The sequence below is a fragment of the Scleropages formosus genome, chromosome 15 (genome assembly GCF_900964775.1).
Source record: "Scleropages formosus chromosome 15, fSclFor1.1, whole genome shotgun sequence".
NCBI classification, from domain to species: Eukaryota; Metazoa; Chordata; class Actinopteri; order Osteoglossiformes; family Osteoglossidae; genus Scleropages; species Scleropages formosus.
The window spans coordinates 26747680-26769070 of NC_041820.1; the positions used below are offsets into that span (position 1 = coordinate 26747680).

At 48.0% G+C, this 21391-nt stretch overlaps 1 protein-coding gene across 2 annotated transcripts; it reads right to left on the reverse strand.

Annotated features, from left to right (window-relative positions):
• Positions 1-3435: 3435 nt before the first annotated feature.
• Positions 3436-18032, reverse strand: LOC114912289 (CD209 antigen-like protein C). Of its 2 annotated transcripts, none has more exons than XM_029258290.1 (6): positions 17036-17299; positions 16671-16787; positions 10978-11208; positions 9454-9617; positions 4924-5063; positions 3436-3975 (listed from the first exon to the last, which is right to left on the reverse strand). In XM_029258290.1, the coding sequence occupies exons 2-6, from the start codon at positions 16780-16782 to the stop codon at positions 3825-3827; spliced, it is 798 nt and encodes a 265-aa protein (XP_029114123.1). In that variant the 5' UTR covers positions 16783-16787; positions 17036-17299; the 3' UTR covers positions 3436-3824. The 2 variants fall into 2 exon arrangements, with proteins under 2 accessions (XP_029114123.1, XP_029114122.1); XM_029258289.1 differs by lacking the exon at positions 17036-17299 and adding an exon at positions 17642-18032 and having other exon boundaries at positions 3438-3975.
• Between the last annotated feature and the right edge of the window lie 3359 nt (positions 18033-21391).

Consider the following 21391-nt stretch of genomic DNA (forward strand, 5'->3'; position numbering starts at 1 on the left):
CCAGTGTCTTCGAGTAGGCTAAATGTCCTGCCCAGGGTATACTATGCCCAAGCTCCAATACTTCTTTCCTAAATTTCTTTGGCACCACCAATTGCAACCTGTCCTTACTCTGCCTATAGAGAAGACCATTCTGTATTAGGTAGCCTCTATTCCCTAACCAGTAATGCAACCTTCCTCTGCCTTTTTAAAGCATTGGGTTAAACTGGGATCTGAGCACTGCTCTTCTGCTAGATCAGTTTCAGATTCAGATAAGTCAGTTTCAGCCAAACTACGGTGATCAACTTCTGACTGTGATTGCATATCAGAACATTCTGTAATCTCCCAACTGTCTGTCTGCACCTCGCACACCTCTCTTCCTTTCCTGGCACCCAACCTGGTTCAAATACAAAATGTTAATTGACATACTGGACCAAAATGAACAGCATAACAGAACAAAATGAAATGCATGTGAACAGGCAGCAGCAGCAACAAGACTTAGTACTTATTTGATGGTATTTTTTGCTGGCATCTTACTGATTCTTTGCTACCAGCATGCCCGTCACAATATGTGACATGTAGTATAACTGTTCTGCCACTCTTTGTGGTGAACTATACTGGTGCACCATGAATTAATGCACCATTTCCTGTCTTGTTGTTTCAGGCCGGTGACTCAGTCCGGACGACCCATCACAGGTTTCGTGCGTCCCAGCACGCAGTCTGGACGACCAGGAACCATGGAGCAAGCCATCAGAACGCCACGCACCGCTCATACGGCCCAGCCAGTCAGTAGCTCCTCCGGGCGGTTTGTCCGTCTGGGAACGGTACAGGCATCCTTCCTCCAGTCTGGGTCCCTCTGGAAACGACAGCACAGCTAGGGACATTCTTGATGGAAAGTCTAATAATTTACATTTACATTTATTCATTTAGCAGATTCTTTTTCCAGAGTGACGCACATCTCACAGGAAATCAGTACCCTTAAGAAGCATGTAATGTAATACATTTGTTCAGAAAGATGCACAAGAAAGGGATGAAGTGTAGAACTATATACTCTAGGTGCTGTTTCTTTTATTACGGGCAGTATGTTCCAGCTTCTGTGTTCCAGGCCAAAGCTTTTCTGCAAACGGCCTGTTCTATCACACCCCATGTGTATGAGCCACACTTCAACATGGCCACTATGTCAGAATAGGTAAGTCTCTTATAGCTTTGGTAAGCATAGAACTCTCTTCTTCAAATATGTATAATTTAGTCTTGTAGTTGGCTCCTCTATCGGGTCAAAGTCCATGAGAGACGTTGAAATTCTGCCTCCCTGTGCTTGTAAGGTGGGAGACCTTCAAAGCAGCTACATGGCAGCCCAGAAGTCAGAAGATGCCTTCCCAGAACACGTGGACACCCAGCAGATCCTGAAAAATCTGCGCCAGCACTTTGCTGTGCTTTAAACCGCTCATATTTTTAGGTGTGTGCGTCAGAATTTTGACTACAGTAGATCATCTGAAATTCCGAGTGTGGTAGAATATGGTTCATACCAACGAATTTCAAGGAATTTCCCAAAAGAGTACATACCATTTTCCGATTAGAGAGATCACGTACTTTAAATACTCAGTCATATGAGTGATGTCGCATGGCATCAGAGAGAGCTGGCTGACCTTTTCATGTAGGCAGGTCAGAAGGCTCTCCTCCTAAGCTTATAGTAAGTAAATGTAAAAAATAATGAGTTTTATTATATAAATGTAAAAAAATGTATAATAGCATTGACAATAAATGTGAATGGAAAATTGTTTTACAATTAACATATTTATATTAAGTCAATGTAAAATTGTTTGGTTTAGTTGTGTAATGTCCTGTAATGTATCTGAATTATCAGCCTGTAAAAATCACTTTAATGCAATTTTCCTTTCATATTCAACATCACCTCTCAGTTGTACCATTTAATACTTAGATCTATTTATTTAGCTGCTGCTTTTCTCCAAAGCAGCTTACAAATGAATTTTATTAGAGCAAATTAAGGTAAATACCATATTCCAAGGTACTACAGCTGGAAGGGGATTTGAAGTGCAACCCCTCCTGTGTCAAGCAAGAGGACTGAAGACAGGTGAATTGGGGACCCAATTGCAGGTTGGCCTTTATTCTTGTGAATCAGGTTCAAGGGACAAGGCAAGATCAGGGTCAGGAACAAATGTGGGTCTTTCTAGGCACGAACGTGACAAAGCGGGCAATTCGAACTCAATGCTCAAAAGAACAGACAATGGTCAGAACCAGGAGCAGTAGAACAGACAAGATACGACAAACAAGGCAATGAAGCTGAAGCTGCAAGACCACTAGAGCAAGAATCCGCGTCCGGGTGTGGAGGCGGAGCTTCTTTTATCTCCGGTCTTCTTAATTGGTTGCAGGTGTTGCTGCTTTGCTCGTTTCCAGGGGCATGACACACTGGGCATCACGGTGGTACAGTGAGTAGTGCTGCTGTCTCAGTGCCTGGATGGTGCAAGAGGACATGAGTTCGATCCCCACTCAGTCTGTGTGGAGTTCGCATGTTCTCTCTGTGTCTGTGTGTGTTTCCTCCAGGTGCTCTGGTTTCCTCCCACAGTCCAAAGACATGCTGTTGAGGTTCACCCATAGTGTGTGAGTGACAGAGAAAGAGTGTGTATTCCACTGATGTATGGATGAGTGACCCAGTGTAAGAGTGTATCTAGCGGTGTAAGTCACCTTGGTGAATAAGGTGTGTGGGCTGTTAACACTACATAGAGTTCACTGGAAGTTGCTTTGGAGAAAAGTGTCTGCTAAATAAATGTAAAGACAGCAGCTGTAACCACTATGCTACCAACTGCTCCCTGTTAAACTAAATATTTTTAATAAGAGCATAAAACAATTTTGCTGGTATAGCAATAATAAAGTCAGAATTCAGAACAAAATATATAATGTAGTCCATTGTACTGAAAGATTTTTTTCAGTCACTTTGCTATAATTCTTGCAGAAGGACAAGAATGTGTTGTATGATATTCCATTAGTCATTGTGTATGTCCAAGGTAAGAACAGCTGGATCTGTTCATAATGAGTAAGAACAGAGTAATTCCACCCAGATGTATAGAGGGACAACTCTTAGCCCTCCGTTTCCCAGCGATGTGTTCGTCGTCGTCGTCGTCACCAGAGTACGCTGTTGTCAACAGTTAGGCATGTCGACATAACACATCTCCACTGGTCTTTAAGAATGCAAACTGCACGTTGTTTACTAATGACACTTTACATATTTAGATGTTCTGTTTTCTTCCGAATGTCCGGCACTCGGGGGTGCGGTGGCGCAGTGGGTTGGACCGCAGTCCTGCTCTCCGGTGGGTCTGGGGTTCGAGTCCCGCTTGGGGTGCCTTGCGGCGGACTGGCGTCCCGTCCTGGGTGTGTCCCCTTCCCCCTCCGGCCTAACGCCCTGTGTTGCCGGGTAGGCTCCGGTTCCCCGTGACCCCGTCAGGGACAAGCGGTTCTGAAAATGTGTGTGTGTGTGTGTGTGTGTCCGGCGCTCAAATGTTGCTTCAGCGTGTGTTTACTGCAATAGTTCAGTGTTTGAATACTTAATGTGCTGAACCTTATCTTTATGGCTCCTCACCCACTTGTTGTATGCAGATGTCAGGATTTATATATAGAATGTATAAATTATATTAAATTTTTGTGATCAGCAATATTCCATCCATGTTTTAATTGTCACATATGATATAGTTCAAATTACTGGCTTACATTTGACTCCTGCTGAAGCCCATTGTTCAACACAATGTTTACTGCCATGTTCAAGACACAACCCATTTAGGAACTGAGGTTTTTTCATAAATGTAACTCTCCATTTGCTTTAAAACCAAAGCCACCTAGGGCTTCTTTTGCCCTTTTTCACATATCCAGTACAGCTTTGTGCTACAGGGAGCATCGTTCCAGCTTTTCAGCGGGTTTGGTTTCAGGTAAGTGGCTGCACAGTCTTCCGTGGAATACTGGTCATTGGGCTCTCCGTCCATCCAGTACCTTTAAACGAGGATTAAAGCACATTTCAGTGGAAGAAAGCTTTCGTCATCTCACTCTTAAGGAAAACTAGACTGGAGGTGGGTGCTGCAGCGAGTAGCGCCGCTGTCTCATGCCATCTTGGTGGCATGTGAGAATGTGGGTTCACTCCCTGCTCAGTCTGTGTGAAGTTTGCATGTTCTTCCCGTGTCTGCATGGGCTTCCTGCGGGTTCTTTTGTTTCCTCTCACAGTCTAAAGACATGTAGTTCAGGTGGATTGATGACGCTAAATTTCCCGTAGTGTACGAATTAATAAGTGAGTGTCTGTGCAGCTGCCCTGCAATGGACTGGCGTCCTTTCCAGGGTGTGCCCCCTTCCGCCTTGCATCCTATGTTTTGGAAGAGGCTCTGGATCACCGTGACTCTGCTCAGGACAAATGGTATTTGGAGATGACAGGTTACCATACAGGGTGTACCCTGCCTCACGCCATACGCTTTGGACCGCTGCAAGCATACACTGGATAAACGGCAGCTGATAATAAATGAATAAATGAATGATTTTAAGTGTAATAACACCCCCTTCTCCTGGAGTATAGCTGTTACTATGTGAAATTTAAAGGGCTAAGGTTAAAGACGCGTACAGGTAGGTCTTGACTTACAACGGGATTCCGTTCTGACAACCTCATCGTAAGTCCCCTTCACCGTAAACCATAAACAACCTACTGTGATATATAAATCAAAAAGAAATGCAATCGCTATTATACACCCACACGCTGACCGGGCTACTTGTTACTTGGCTGCTTGTAGTCAAATTGAGCATCGGTTGAATCTCAGTTCATTTCTGAGCCTCCTTTTGCATAGCTTAATGTGAAGGCGAGAGTTTAATTTTTCAGAATAATACACTCGGGTGTGTGGTGTGAGTGTGTGTGTGTGTGTGTATATTCGGGTGTGTGGATGTGTGCTAGTTTCCTACCCCACAGTCAGCTCAGTTCCATTCAGCCACTTCCAGACCCCCTCCGTGTGGATATCCCTGAGCCCCATCCAAAATCCTGTGAGGTGCCAGACATGGGGGTCCCTCAGCTCTATCCCTTCTATTACTCTGCTGAGGTACGTCTGGATGTGAGGATATAATGAGGCAAGTTACTGACAAGAAAAATAATCACGTATCATTCTGGTAAAAAGGAGGTGCTCTACATTTAGCTGATGCTTTTCTCCAGAACAACTTACAACTTTAAGCTACTTATTTTAATTTTACTCAAGCAATTTAGGGTAAGTGAGTAATTTACAAACAGCTGGTAATGGCACAGCGGGTTTGGCCGGGGCCTGCTGTGTGGTGGGTCGGGGGTTTCAGTCCTGCTTGGAGCGCCTTGCGACGGACCGGCGTCCTGTCCGGGATGTGTCCCCTCTGGTCTGTGCTGTGTCTGTGCTGCGTCTATGTGTTACAGCTGCTCCCTTTGGACCCAGCAGTTGCAGGTTCAAATCCCACCTTGAGTTGTAATACTCTTGAGCAAGGTACTTACCCTAAAATTCCTCCAGTGGAAAAAGAAGAATTCCCAGCTGTAAAAATGGGGAAATAGCTTAACATTGTAAGCTGCTTTGGAGAAAAGCATCATCTATTTCCAATCCCGCTTGTCCTAATAGGGTAGCAGTGGCAGCAGGGAGAGCAGAAAGGCCCAGCCGCCCCTGTCCCCTGCAACTTCCTCCAGCTCAACCTGGGGGATCCCCAGCCGTTCCCAGGCCAACTGTGAGATATAATCCCTCCAGCGGGTCCTGGAACCACCCGCCTGAACCACCTCAATTGGCTCCTATCAATGTGGAGGAGTAGCAGCTCTACTCTGAGTTCCTCCCAGATGTCCGAACTTCTCACCCTGTCACGGAGAGTGAGTCTCAACACCCTGCGAAGAAAACTCATTTTGGCCACTTGTATCCGCGATTTTATTCTTTCGGTCATCACCCAAAGTTGATGACCATAGGTGAGGGTAGGGACGTAGATCGACCGGTAAATGGAAAGCTTCGCCTTATGGCTCAGCTCCCCCTTCACCACTACAGTCTGGTACAGCAACCGCATTACAACTGCCGCTGCTCCCAGTCTGTGGCCGATCTCACGCTCCCTTCTTCCCTCACTCGTGAACAAGACCCCAAGATACTTGAACTCCTCCACCTGGAGCAAAAACTTTCCCCTTACCTGGAGGGGGCATGCCATCCTTTTCCAGGAGAGAACCATGGACTCAAACTTTGAGGTGCTGATCCTCATCCCAACCGCTTCACACTCGGCTGCAAACCGTTCCAGCACATGTTGGAAGCAACCATGTGACAGTGCCAAAAGGACAACATCATCCGCAAAAAGCAGAGGCGTCACCTTCCGACTCCCACACAGAATGCCCTCCTGGCCTTGACTGCGCCTTGATATCCTGTCCGTGAAAACCACAAACAGGAGTGGAGACAAGGCACAACCTTGGCGGAGTCTAACACCCACATTGAACGGGCTTGAGTTAATGCTGAGTATACGGACACAGCTTTCGCTCCGTATGTACAGAGACCGAATGGCCCGCAGTAGTGGCCCCGGTACCTCATACTCCTTAAGCAGCTCCCACAGAATTTCCCAGGGAACATGGTCATTGGCCGTCTCCAAGTCCACAAAGCGCATGTAGACTGGATTAGCGACCTCCCATGCCCCTTTAGTTATCTGTGAGAGGGTAAAAAGCTGGTCCACTGTTCCACAGCCAGGGCAGAATCCGCATTGTTCCTCTTCAATCTGAGGTTCAACTATTGGCCGGAGCCTCCTCTCCAGCACCCTGGCATAGACTTTCCCAGGGAGTCTGAGAAGTGTGATGCCCCGATAGCTGGAACACACTCTCCGCTCCCCTTTCTTAAAGATAGGGACCACCACCCCAGTTTGCCAATCCAAAGGCACCATCCCCGAGGTCCATGCAACATTGCAGAGGTGTGTCAGCCATAACAGCCTTGCAACATCAAGGGCCTTAAGCAGTTGCAGCCGGATCTCATCCACCCACCCCTTTGCTTTGCCACTACGGAGCTTACCAACTACCTCAGTGACTTCCATCAGGGACATGGACTCTGACAGCCCGAAAGCCTCTGGCCTTGACTCCTGTAAGGGAGGCATATCACTCGGGTTTAAGAGTTCTTCAAAGTGCTCCTTCCACCTCCCGACAATGTCCTCATCAGAGGTCAGAGTTTCTCCACTCTTGCTGAACACAGCCTGAGCGAAACTCCTCCGACCCCTTCTGAGCTGCCGGATGGTTCTCCAGAACCTCTTTGAAGCCAACCGATAGTTGCTTTCCATAGCCTCTCCAAACTCCTCCCATACACCAGATTTTTGCTTCTGCAACCGCAGCTGCCTTTTTCGCCTCCCGGTACCTGTCTGCTGAGTCACGAGTCCCCAGAGTCAAGCAGGCCGTAAAGGCCTCCTTCTTCAGCTTGACGGCTTCCCTCACCACCGGTGTCCACCAGCGGGTTCTCGGGTTGCCGCCCTGGCTGGCACCAACAAGCTTTTGGCCACAGCTGTGCCTGGATGCTTCCACAATGGAGGTTTTGAACAGGGTCCATTCAAGACTCCATGTCCCCTATCTCCTCCAGTTCATGGGAGAAGCTCTCCCAAAGGTGCGAGTTAAAATCATTCCGGACAAGGTCCTCTGACAGTCGTTCCCAGCACACCCTCATTAAACGTCTGAGCCTACCGGGTCTGTCCATCAGTTTTCCCCGCCATCTGATCCAACTCACCACTAGATGGTGATCAGCTGACAGCTCAGTACCTCAAGTCACACGAGTGTCCAGAACATGTGGCCTCAAGTCAGAAGAAATGACTACAAAGTCAATCATTGACCTTTGGCCCAAGGAGCTCTGGTACCAAGTACACTCATGAGCATCCTTGTGTTCGAACATGATGTTTGTTATGGACAAACCATGACTAGCACAGAAGTCCAATAACATTTCACCATTCGTGTTCAGATCAGGCAAATTGTTCTTCCCCTTGCCAGATTTCCCAGTGATTGCCAACGTGAGCACTGAAGTCCTCCAGCAGGACTATGGAGTCTGTAGGTGGGGCCCAGTCCAGAACCCCACCCACCCTCTCCAAGAAGGCCGAATACTCTGAACTGATGTTTGGTGCATAAGCACACACAACAGTCAAAGTTTTCGTCTCTGCGACCCTCAGTCGCATTGAGGCGACCCTCTCTTCCACCGGGGCAAACTGCAACTGTATGGCAGCCAGCCGGAGGCTTGTGAGTATCCCCACATCCGCCCAGCGCCTCTCACCCTGTGCAACTCCTGAGTAGGAGAGGGACCACCCCCTATCGAGGAGTTTGGTTCCAGAGCCAATACTGTGAGTGGAGGTGAGCTCAACTATATCTAGTTGGTATTTCTCAACCTCCCGCACCAGTTCCGGCTCCTTCCCCCCAGTGAGGTAACATTCCACGTACCAAGGGCCAGTTTCTGTCGCGAGGTGCTGCGACAGCATGCTCCACCCCGCCCCCTCCAGCTGCCTGGTACACATTGCACCCAATCCCCGTGTTGGACCTTGCAGGTGGTGGGCCCACATGGCCCCCCCCCATGATGCCTTTTTGGGCTGAGCCCGGCCGGGTTACGTGGGTTGCCCGGCCACCAGGCGCTCACCTAGGAACACTACCCCCAGGCCTGGCTCTGGGGGTGGGTCCCGGTGACCCTATTCCGGGCAGGGTAAATGTTCTTTTGTTCCCATTTTCCATAGGGGTTTTTCCGATTGTGTTAGTCTCGATCGTCACTCCAGACCTGTTCTCCTTAGGAGACCCTACCGGGAGCATACTGCTCCTGACGAAACAGCTCTGGAGATCCCTACATCACGCAAGCCCTTCCGCCACACCAAGGCCTCGATCCAGGAAGGAAGAAAAGCATCAGCTAAAAGAAGAAACTTAAGAATGATGACTATATCATGGCAAACACAAACTGCTTTCATTCTGCAACAAGCATGTTGGTACCCTGCTGGTTTGGTTGGTTTGGTTTAGTTGGTGGACATGTTGGATTGGTGGGTTCAGTGTGTTGATTTGGTTGACGGGTGTGTTAGTTTGGTCTGATGGTTTGGTGGGTTCGGTGTGTTGGTTTGGTTTGTTGGTTTGGTGTGATCAGTGAGTTAGTTTGGTTGATGGGTGTGTTGGAGAAGGTAGCTAAGCCTCTTGGTCTCGGGTTATGGAGATGTCTGTTGGCTACTCTGAATGTTCTCTGTGGCTTCATGTTTGGTTGGACTGGGTCTTTGTGTACAACTGTTGATAAATACGCATGGGGTATAACATCTTGTCCTGTGTATCTTGAATAAATTTTTCAAGAAAACTAAGTGATGAAAATACAATTGAAACAAAATACTGCAGAAAATATTACTTTCTTTGACAGTCCAGGACTGCAACATTTGCCGTACAAACAGTCTGTGTACCTCCACTGATACTAGTGATCTATGAGCAAGTTAAGTTTGTTTGTTAGCCCCTTAGCTTAGACATACACATTAGCATCCTACCTGCTTCTCCTTGCTCTCTACCTCCACCAAGTCAGCGCCACGGTCAACGCAGTCGGCACGTGCATCGGGCCAGCTTTTCCTTCTAGTACCTTCCGAAGCAGAGAAGAAGTAACACCTGGAACTGGACAGCCTCCATCCCACAGGGCACATTGCACAGCTTCTCTCTGCAGCAACAATAAAAAAACTTAAAATGAAGCTTGGATTTTAAGCATGGTCCTCTGCAACTTCGGCACTCATTTAAATTTATATTTGTTCATTATTCACATACAATCAGTCGATTAAAATTAACTAAATGACAGCTGACAAGCTTTAGGAAAAACATACAACTATCATAGCACATCCTGATTGTTTGACACTGCCATTTTTCCAGAACACATTACTCGGGTAGCTGTCTAGAAAGGAGTTTCAACTGGCAAATGAAGCATATTATTATGCCAGATGGTGTTGGAGAAATTTATGTAGGTGCCAGAGACTGCGAGTGAAAATGGTTGCAAGAGATAATGGGTTTTGAAACCTTTTCTGCATGCTGAAAGGGATTCAGCAGTTCTGAAGAACCAAGAGTTCATTCTGTCATGATGGTGCCAAAACCAAGATCCAACAAGCTTTCAGTTTCGTACTGAAAATATGGCAAGAAAACCATGAGTAGTACTTTGGCTGGGGTGTAGGGATTGACCAGATAGATCCTGTTGACATTATCTTCTAGGCCATAAGTCAGTAAGACAATGCCTACAGGTAAATCTAGGTACACAGGTAAAGAAAGTCTATGGAGCTAGATGGAGCTGATGGAGAAAGACAAGAATGGGAGACATGTGGAAATACTTAAATAAAGGTTGAAAACAACTTGTACAGGAGCATTAGAAGCCAGAGAGGAGGGAGTTGCGATAGTCCAAGTGAGAAATCACAAGTCTGGACCAGGAGATGTCACATCACCAAGATGTTCAGTTGGATTAAAAAACAGGTGGGCCAGCAGGAAGATACATCTTAGAAAGGTGAAGTTATAGATACTGAACTTTCTTCTGAGTGAGAGGAGATACATACAGTATCTGCTGACTGACAGAAAAGAAGAGGCAAAGCTGTATGTAATTTGCTTAGCAGTGGTAGAAGAAACTGAGGCAATGATGAAGCCAAGTGAAACTGTATCAATGAAGAAGAGCAAGGGGCCCAACACTGAGCTCTGTGGAATCCCTGCAGAGACTGTGGAGAACAGTTCATTTCCAGTGAGGAACATCTGGTGTTGACTATGTCAAATGCTCAAAAAGGTGAAGAAGAATGAGAAGTAAAGGAGAGCCAGGCAGCTCTATCAGCCCGGAGATCTTCTCACACTGAGCGGTGAAGTCTCAATGGAATGACAGATTTTACATCCAGACTGATATCAGTCGAGATCAGTGTGGACACCGAATGCAGACATGGCTGCAAAGTGTACATGGAAAGATTTTGAAAAAGAAAAGAAGAGAGAGGCATGTTCATAATTCTGGACTGAGTTTGGGATGGAGATAGTTTCTTCAGCAATGGTGATATTCTTGCCTTGCTCAGTGATGCGCAACTGCAACTTCCTCTTCTCCTCCTGCAGATTTTCCTTCTCTCTGCGCAATTCTTTAATCTCTTCAGTGAATGTACGTCTCCTTCGTTCCATGCCAACTACGGTATCAATTACATCATGGTGGTCCAGGCGCAGCTCATTCATGGTTGCTTCCAGCTTGCTGTAGTTGGCTCTCAGGCTCTCCAGCTCAGCACTGGGAAGGACCTCACCTTTGTCTGTAAACAGAGAGCAGCAGTGTCAGATCAAGATTACTTCAGATTACAATGCAACAGTTCTGTTGAAGCACATAAGCATCATAAACATTACATATTGTAATGATCCGCGTTACTGATTCAATGTAAATAGTTGCATTATGGGAAATAATGTTAAATGTGTAACCACTGGGGGCACTTAGGGGAAAATGATGGGGTGACCATGTCTCCCAGCGTGTTGGGGAGAATCTAGGGATACTAGGCAGGCTGGCTGTAAGCGCAGGTCCGGGAGGAAACGGGGTCCTCGGACCGAAAGCATCATTTCTCTTGTGCTAGTGTTTAAATAAATCGTTCGTTACGAATGCTGTCTCCGCGTCCTTCTTCACCCCATCCAAACCCATGGCACTCTGTGCCACATTGCTGTCAGAGTGGGATGGGACAGGACAATAAGATGCTGGATTGGGGAGCAGCTGAACACCAAGCACGAAGAAGGGGTGAACAGCGAGACGGAAGAAGAGCATCCAGTAGAAGAAGTGCCTACGACGGTGGAGGTCGAGGTGGACGAGCTGTGGCGGAGCACGGGTGTCCAGGGGACGCTGGGGCGAGGACAGCGGAGAAGAGCTGCGAGGTGCCGCTGGAGACGGGCGAGCAGGTCGAGTAGAGTCTCCCTGCGCCCAGAGAAGGAGCGGCAGGAAGAGGCAGCAAACCGCTGTCGACCGTGGAGGCGGAGGAAAGTCGCCCCGCGAAGAGCGCCGCTTTCCCGAGCAGGACGGACGCCGTGCTGGACGACGCGGAGCAGTGTGCCTCGTCTGTGGACAGGCAGAGCTCCGTGTCGGAGATGAGCGAAACCGCCGACGCTAATTCTCCCGCGGAACGGGAGTCCGTCACTTTCGGGGAGAAAGCGCCCAGCCTGCCTGAAGCCCCAGCAAGCGTTGTTAAAGAGCGGCGCGGTGGAACAAACGCCACAAGGGCTGCGCAACAAGAAGCGGCAAGTTTTACGAGTGTCGCGGCGGACTCAGCGTGCGACGAATCGACGGAGGTGAGAGAGGCAAGCAGGGGGGCTTTGCCGGGTCCTTTGCCGGAAGACGGCTGAGCAGCGAGGCGCGCGGCAAGACGACGGGAGGCGCGAAAAAGATGTTCGCCCCCGACAACGGAGCTGGAGCAACGTGGAGCGGCTGCGGGGAGCCGTCGCGAAGGTCTCACGGAAGCCAGTCAGCGGCAGGGAGCTCAAGACGGTCAGGGAAAGCCACGTGGGCGCCGCCATGTTTGGAACGCGCCATGTGCGAGTGAGGGAGTCGTGCGGGGACCGAGGCCGGTTGGACAGGGGACGAGGGTGGCCACCCCGACCCCCGAGCGCACCGCCATGGGGGTCTCTTGCAAGTTTCCCCGGCCCAACCACCAGCGGTGAGCGTCTGGGACCTGCAATCCCAACCGGATGTGCGCGAGAACAGCGCTGGACGTTGGGACACTTGTGGGGCAGGCAGCAGCGGGGACGCTGCTATTCTTTTTGATGGGGAGCTATGTAATGACCTGCGTTACTGATTCAATGTAAACAGTTGCATTATGGGAAATAATGTTAAATGTGTGTGTGTGTAACCACTGGGGGCACTTAGGGGAAAAATGGTAGGGTGACCGTGTCTCCCAGTGGGTTGGGAGAGTCTGGGTGTACTAGACAGGCTGGCTATAAGCGCAGGTCCTGGAGAAAATGGGGTCCTCTGACCAAGCGCATCATTTCCCTTGTCCTAGTATTCGAATAAATGGTTCGTTATGAACGCTGTCTCCCCATCCTTCTTCACTCTATCCAAACTCATGGCGCTCTGCGCCACAATATTTATTTATTTAGCAGACACTTTTCTCCAATGAACTCTATGTAGTGCTATCAGCCCACACATCTTATTCATCAAGGTGACTTACACTGCCAGATACACTACTTACATTGGGTCACTCATCCATACATCAGTGGAACACACACACATTCTCCCTCTCTCTCTCTGTCACTCATACACTATGGGAGACCTGAACAGCATGTCTTTGGAGTGTGGGAGGAAACCTATACAGACACGGGGAGAACATGCAAACTCCACACAGACACAGCGGCGATCAAACCCACATCCTCTCGCACCACCCAGGTGTTGTGAGACAGCATCATTACTTGATGGGCCACCATCCACTTAATGACTCATCTCATCTTCTGTCCCGCTTGTCCTAATAGGGTTGCGGTCACAGCAGGGAGAGCAGAAAAGCCCAGCCGCCCCTGTCCCCCGCAACTTCCTCCAGCTCAGCCTGGGGGATCCCCAGCCGTTCCCAGGCCAACTGTGAGATATAATCCCTCCAGCGGGTCCTGGAACCACCCGCCTGAACCACCTCAATTGGCTCCTATCAATGTGGAGGAGTAGCAGCTCTACTCTGAGTTCCTCCCAGATGTCCGAACTTCTCACCCTGTCACGGAGAGTGAGTCTCAACACCCTGCGAAGAAAACTCATTTTGGCCACTTGTATCCGCGATTTTATTCTTTCGGTCATCACCCAAAGTTGATGACCATAGGTGAGGGTAGGGACGTAGATCGACCGGTAAATGGAAAGCTTCGCCTTATGGCTCAGCTCCCCCTTCACCACTACAGTCTGGTACAGCAACCGCATTACAACTGCCGCTGCTCCCAGTCTGTGGCCGATCTCACGCTCCCTTCTTCCCTCACTCGTGAACAAGACCCCAAGATACTTGAACTCCTCCACCTGGAGCAAAAACTTTCCCCTTACCTGGAGGGGGCATGCCATCCTTTTCCAGGAGAGAACCATGGACTCAAACTTTGAGGTGCTGATCCTCATCCCAACCGCTTCACACTCGGCTGCAAACCGTTCCAGCACATGTTGGAAGCAACCATGTGACAGTGCCAAAAGGACAACATCATCCGCAAAAAGCAGAGGCGTCACCTTCCGACTCCCACACAGAATGCCCTCCTGGCCTTGACTGCGCCTTGATATCCTGTCCGTGAAAACCACAAACAGGAGTGGAGACAAGGCACAACCTTGGCGGAGTCTAACACCCACATTGAACGGGCTTGAGTTAATGCTGAGTATACGGACACAGCTTTCGCTCCGTATGTACAGAGACCGAATGGCCCGCAGTAGTGGCCCCGGTACCTCATACTCCTTAAGCAGCTCCCACAGAATTTCCCAGGGAACATGGTCATTGGCCGTCTCCAAGTCCACAAAGCGCATGTAGACTGGATTAGCGACCTCCCATGCCCCTTTAGTTATCTGTGAGAGGGTAAAAAGCTGGTCCACTGTTCCACAGCCAGGGCAGAATCCGCATTGTTCCTCTTCAATCTGAGGTTCAACTATCGGCCGGAGCCTCCTCTCCAGCACCCTGGCATAGACTTTCCCAGGGAGTCTGAGAAGTGTGATGCCCCGATAGCTGGAACACACTCTCCGCTCCCCTTTCTTAAAGATAGGGACCACCACCCCAGTTTGCCAATCCAAAGGCACCATCCCCGAGGTCCATGCAACATTGCAGAGGTGTGTCAGCCATAACAGCCTTGCAACATCAAGGGCCTTAAGCAGTTGCAGCCGGATCTCATCCACCCACCCCTTTGCTTTGCCACTACGGAGCTTACCAACTACCTCAGTGACTTCCATCAGGGACATGGACTCTGACAGCCCGAAAGCCTCTGACCTTGACTCCTGTAAGGGAGGCATATCACTCGGGTTTAAGAGTTCTTCAAAGTGCTCCTTCCACCTCCCGACAATGTCCTCATCAGAGGTCAGAGTTTCTCCACTCTTGCTGAACACAGCCTGAGCGAAACTCCTCCGACCCCTTCTGAGCTGCCGGATGGTTCTCCAGAACCTCTTTGAAGCCAACCGATAGTTGCTTTCCATAGCCTCTCCAAACTCCTCCCATACACCAGATTTTTGCTTCTGCAACCGCAGCTGCCTTTTTCGCCTCCCGGTACCTGTCTGCTGAGTCACGAGTCCCCAGAGTCAAGCAGGCCGTAAAGGCCTCCTTCTTCAGCTTGACGGCTTCCCTCACCACCGGTGTCCACCAGCGGGTTCTCGGGTTGCCGCCCTGGCTGGCACCAACAAGCTTTTGGCCACAGCTGTGCCTGGATGCTTCCACAATGGAGGTTTTGAACAGGGTCCATTCAAGACTCCATGTCCCCTACCTCCTCCAGTTCATGGGAGAAGCTCTCCCAAAGGTGCGAGTTAAAATCATTCCGGACAAGGTCCTCTGACAGTCGTTCCCAGCACACCCTCATTAAACGTCTGAGCCTACCGGGTCTGTCCATCAGTTTTCCCCGCCATCTGATCCAACTCACCACTAGATGGTGATCAGCTGACAGCTCAGTACCTCAAGTCACACGAGTGTCCAGAACATGTGGCCTCAAGTCAGAAGAAATGACTACAAAGTCAATCATTGACCTTTGGCCCAAGGAGCTCTGGTACCAAGTACACTCATGAGCATCCTTGTGTTCGAACATGATGTTTGTTATGGACAAACCATGACTAGCACAGAAGTCCAATAACATTTCACCATTCGTGTTCAGATCAGGCAAATTGTTCTTCCCCTTGCCAGATTTCCCAGTGATTGCCAACGTGAGCACTGAAGTCCTCCAGCAGGACTATGGAGTCTGTAGGTGGGGCCCAGTCCAGAACCCCACCCACCCTCTCCAAGAAGGCCGAATACTCTGAACTGATGTTTGGTGCATAAGCACACACAACAGTCAAAGTTTTCGTCTCTGCGACCCTCAGTCGCATTGAGGCGACCCTCTCTTCCACCGGGGCAAACTGCAACTGTATGGCAGCCAGCCGGAGGCTTGTGAGTATCCCCACATCCGCCCAGCGCCTCTCACCCTGTGCAACTCCTGAGTAGGAGAGGGACCACCCCCTATCGAGGAGTTTGGTTCCAGAGCCAATACTGTGAGTGGAGGTGAGCTCAACTATATCTAGTTGGTATTTCTCAACCTCCCGCACCAGTTCCGGCTCCTTCCCCCCAGTGAGGTAACATTCCACGTACCAAGGGCCAGTTTCTGTCGCGAGGTGCTGCGACAGCATGCTCCACCCCGCCCCCTCCAGCTGCCTGGTACACATTGCACCCAAGCCCCATGCTGGACCTTGCAGGTGGTGGGCCCACATGGCCCCTCACGATGCCGTTTCGGGCTGAGCCCAGCGCTTGCCTAGGAACACTACCCCCAGGCCTGGCTCCAGGGATAGGTCCCGGTGACCCTATTCCGGGCAGGATAAACGATCTCCTGTTTACTTTTTCCATGGAGGTTTTTGGATCGTGTTAGTCTGCATCTTCACTCCAGACCTTGGGAGACCCTACCAGGAGCATAGTGCTCCCGACGACATAGCTCTGGAGATCCCTAGATCACGCAAGCCCTTCTGCCACGCCAAGGCCCCGATCCAAGAAGGGCACTTAATGACTATGATGCTTAAATGAACAAATGAGTCCTGGTGTGTCCTCTGACCCTTCGATGATGTCATACTCACAACGAACACACAGGGTTATGATGGCTATCATTAAGATGGCACAAAGTAAGCCCAGAATTCCTGTGGCAATTTGGTAGCGTCTTGCTTTATGCTCCGCGCTCCCTTTGGACATGGACACTGGAAAGAGTGAAAAAAAAAAAGTTAAATGGTATTGGATAGACCCAGGAATTTACTCTGCACATTTTACACAGACTGAACACAAATGGAAACTGTTTTCCGCATATGTTAACAATGTTTCGAAAACACTGATTTCATTTCACTAAACTTTTGTGCAAGTAAACACCTCATTCTACCCAGGGGCTCAAAGAATTCCAATTTGAAAATAGACGGTATAAAACTTTGGATAGGAATTATGATATCCTCACCATTTATTCAGCAATGTGTGAAGGATGGACTGTATTTGCTTATTTGGGGGGACTGCAGTTTTACAATTCAGGTTACATCCCAGAATTCCATTTCCAGTATACTTTAACAATAAATGACACAGCAAAATAACACGGTAATATTTTACTGGAAATATTTTTCTTCTCTGTCTTTAAACATGACTCTTTCTTTGCATTTGATGTCATTTCCCAGATCTGCGACAAGTAGAGAGAGTTTGACTTTGAAGTGGTTGGATTCAAAGTCCATTTCTACCAAAAAGCAAACATGGAAAGCAAGAAACATTACTGAAAATTAAATACTATCATTTACTGGGTGAGAAAAAGTAAGCATCTTAATAATTTATCATTACTGATTCACACAGACCCACATCTAAATTGGCATGTGTTTGATAATATATTTAAAATACACAAAGTACTAATACATATTTTGAAACATATTACACGTGAGAGATAAACTTAACGCATTCAATGAGAATTAAATCCGACCAGATACTTTGGTGTAAGAGTAAATATTTAAATAATAAAAGTAAATATTTTGCTGAAAGGACTTTTGCTCAGAACACGGAGAAAACAGCACGTAGAACTTACAGTAGTTATTACCCTCGATGTTTAAGTTGTGGGTCGGTACTTCTGCACTACTCTCATCCTGGATCAGTGTGGTGTACATTCCTTCTTGCTTGTCCATGGTCAATCTGGACACACTCTCTGGTATTTTTGTGTTCCACCACAGTCTCGGCGTAGGCACAGTTGACCGTGTTCACCTTTGCCCTCAGTGCCTTTCAGCACACTATGCACTTGTATGTACACTCTGCTATTGATATCTTCTAACTGCTATTGAAGTTATTGTACTTTATGTCCGGGCCCGGACGTTACAGTAAATTATGCCCATGTCCACTTCACACCTGGACATTACAACTGTAACTCTCCAAACTGAGAAAAATTCATTCCATTTTTTCAATCATCTTTCAGATGTCTCTAAAACTTTGTTTTAGTGGATGCAAGATTCACTTCATTTTTCAGCATTTACAAAGGACTTTAACTCCATAGAAAATCTGTGAGAAAGTGACCAAACTGATGTGTTCAGAGCTGGAGGAAGCATATCCTAGAAGACTTCCAACCGTAATTGCTCTTAAAGATGGTCCTACAAAACAGGGCTACGGAGTCAGTACACAAAACCTTTGACTCCGACTCCAGTAACGCAATAATTGCTTCCGACTCCAACTCAACAACTCTGACTCTACAGCCCTGATGATGTGCCCAGGTGCTACATGTGAGATATAAATGTTCATAAGGAATTCCTTGCATCTCTGCAAACTGCATCCTGTAGTCCTGATGATTTTGCCTTGTTGTGTACAGGCAAACTCAATTCCACCACCAAAAAGTTCTACCAAACCACCACCTGTTCCCTTGATCACATTCCATCTCCTGTCTTACAGTCTATTTCCTCTTCTTTCTTTAATTCTTCACTCCCCTTTGGTTACTTTCCATCTGCTTTTAAAACAGCTCACATGTCACACTGTTAAAGAAACCTTCTCTGGACCCAAACCTTGTCCAGAATTATAAGCCAGTCTCTGTCCACCCTTTTCTCTTAGAAACTCTGGAATGCGCAACCTTTAACCAGTTGCCTGCATTCCTTGCCTAGAATGATCGCCTTGACAGCGCCAGGACTGCTCATTTTCTAGTATGAGAAGCTATCCACCCAGGTGGACCTGCTTCCCTCTCTTTGGTCTTTATCCCCGTAGACCCGTCTTCACCATTTGGCACTGTCAACCACCAGATCCCACATTCCACTCTACAACAGGTTGAAGTTGAGGGATCATTACTGAAATAGTTTGAGTCTTATTTATCATATACAGCAGATCCTACCAGGTGGCTTGGTGTGGTTTCTTCTTTTTCCCATAGTCTCTCTCAGCTGGCATTCCACACGACTCCATCCTGGGCCCCTTACTCTTCTCCATTTACAACTCTGCCCTTGGCTCTCAGGATCCTTCCACCATGGCTAAACTGATGATTCTTGGCTCTTCCTTTGTTTTCCCCAGCAGTTTCCGGTATAAACTCTCATATTGCAGCTTTCCTCTCAGTCACCGCTGTTTAGATGACTGATTACCATCTACAATTCAGTTTCTCCAAGACTGAAATCCTCAATCTCCTAGCAGGTCCAGCAACTTATATCTGTTTCATCAGTCAAGAACCTGGGAGTAACAATCAATTTAAGACTTTGCTTCATCCCAAGACACTGAACTCATAATATAAACTTTAAGATACCTCCTGTATAACAACTACAGGATTCACCTATGTCTCCTATCACATTGTACACAGCTCCTGATCCAGGCCATGGTTAAGACTACTGCAGTTCCTCTCTTGTCTTTCAGCCTGTGCCATCAAACCCTTCCAGCTGATCTAGAATGCTGCACTGTGGATAGTGTTTGATCTACCAAAGCATTTCCATGTGTCCTTTTTCAATGCATCCTTCTACTAGTTTGCTGTAGCCTCTCATGGCAAGCTCATTCACCCTTTGCAATCCATCTCTAATGCATACATGCACGGACATACACATATTCAAGGTTATGATCTATAACATGATTAAAAGACCTGTACCTCGATGCCTTCAGTGCCTGATTCCACCCTGTACCCCAACACTGCTGTACTCTGCCAGACATGTCATGTTTTTTTCATTTCTCCATTTGTTTTACTATTATTCTGTCTTTGTATTTTTTTTTGTCTTATATTGTTCTGCTCTGGGTACCATTTGTTTCATGTTGGGTGGGTGTAGGTGTGTATTTTTATCCTACCTAAGCACCAACACAATGGTTTGTCAGTTTTTTCTCTCAGCAAAGATTACGTAATATCAGAATAAGATTTGTACTAAAAGAAGCTTTTAGGTGTGTGTGGCATGCCGAGGCAGCAGGGGAAGGGGGCGGAGAGAGGAACGGGGTCGCCACAGATGGGGCTAATCACGCACCCTATTTCTTCCCCTGTGCCTGACAGTGAGGGAGAGAGGCAGAGGAGGAGTGCGTGAGCATGAGCACGAGCACACGGACGGTGTAGCAGTGACCGAACCTCAGGCCCTGTCCCGAACGACCCCGGAGAAGCCCCGTCATACCCGTTCCCTGCTCCCCCTTTCCCTCCCCTTCGTTCCCCGTGACAGGTGGTAGGGTGCAATCCCTGGTAAACCACAAAATAAACAGACAAGAGCACCGCAACTGCAGTCTCTGACATGCATCTGTTACAGTGTGTTTCAAAGATTCCCCTTAAGAGCAGCATTCATTCTCTTTGGTCTTGGTTTAGTAGGTACGGCTTGAATAGTCATGGGGTTGCAGTGTGCAAATACCTTCCTGCCACTTCCAGGCGGTGATGGTATGCTCAGGGTCTAGTCCCACAGATAGAAGCAGCTTCTCGGTGGCACTGAAGCTTACGGAGCAAATCCCGCGTGAGTGGTAGCAGCGCAACACTAAAAGGGTTTGCTTGTTCATGGCGTCCCATACGTGGATGGACGGGGAGGTGGCTGCAGGGAGGAGACACACTGTCAATGACTGCTCATGACTAGGAGTTCTAAAGCCCAAGTGGACACCTAGAACATCTAAGGAGTGGAATACTAGAATATTAGAGAGATTTAATCAGACGCTGAAGTTTCATATCTGTACCTTTTGTCGTGAAACAGGAAAAAAATGAGACGAAGGGCTGCCTTGGTTGGTATTTGCCTTACTTGAGGTAGTTCCAGAATCCCTGGGTTTTAGCCCATTGGAGCTGGTCTTTGGACGGAGTTGGTGCGTGGCCCATTGAAGCTTTTCAGAAGAGCAGCTCTTGGCAGGAGTCCAAATCTCGATGTAATATTTTGGACTATGTGACTAAATTCTGTGAGAGCTTACACAAGGCTTGTGATGCTGGTAAGGCATCTTTGTCCTCTGCACAAGGGAAAATGAACGTCTGTTTTGATAAGGAAATTCTTCACAGAGACTTTAATCCCCAAGACCAAGTTCTAGAGTTACTGCTGTTGTCTAGGTCTGAGTTCTGCATGGACTATAGAAAAGTAAATGATATGTAAGTTCCAAACTCTTTTCCTACACCACGTCTAGAAGATTGCATCGACAATACTGGCTGAACTAAGTATGTGACCAAATTAGATATTTTAAAAGGTTACTGGCAGGTGCCTTTGATGAAAAGAGCATGAGATTTCTGCATTTGTAACACTGGACACTGCCATGCAGTACTCTGTGATGGCTTTTGCTATGCGTAACGCTCCTGCAACCTTCCAAAGGTTAATGAGTTATGTTTTAAATCCTGTAGAGAATTGTGCAGCATATCTGAATGCTGTAGCTGTCCATACATCTACTTGGG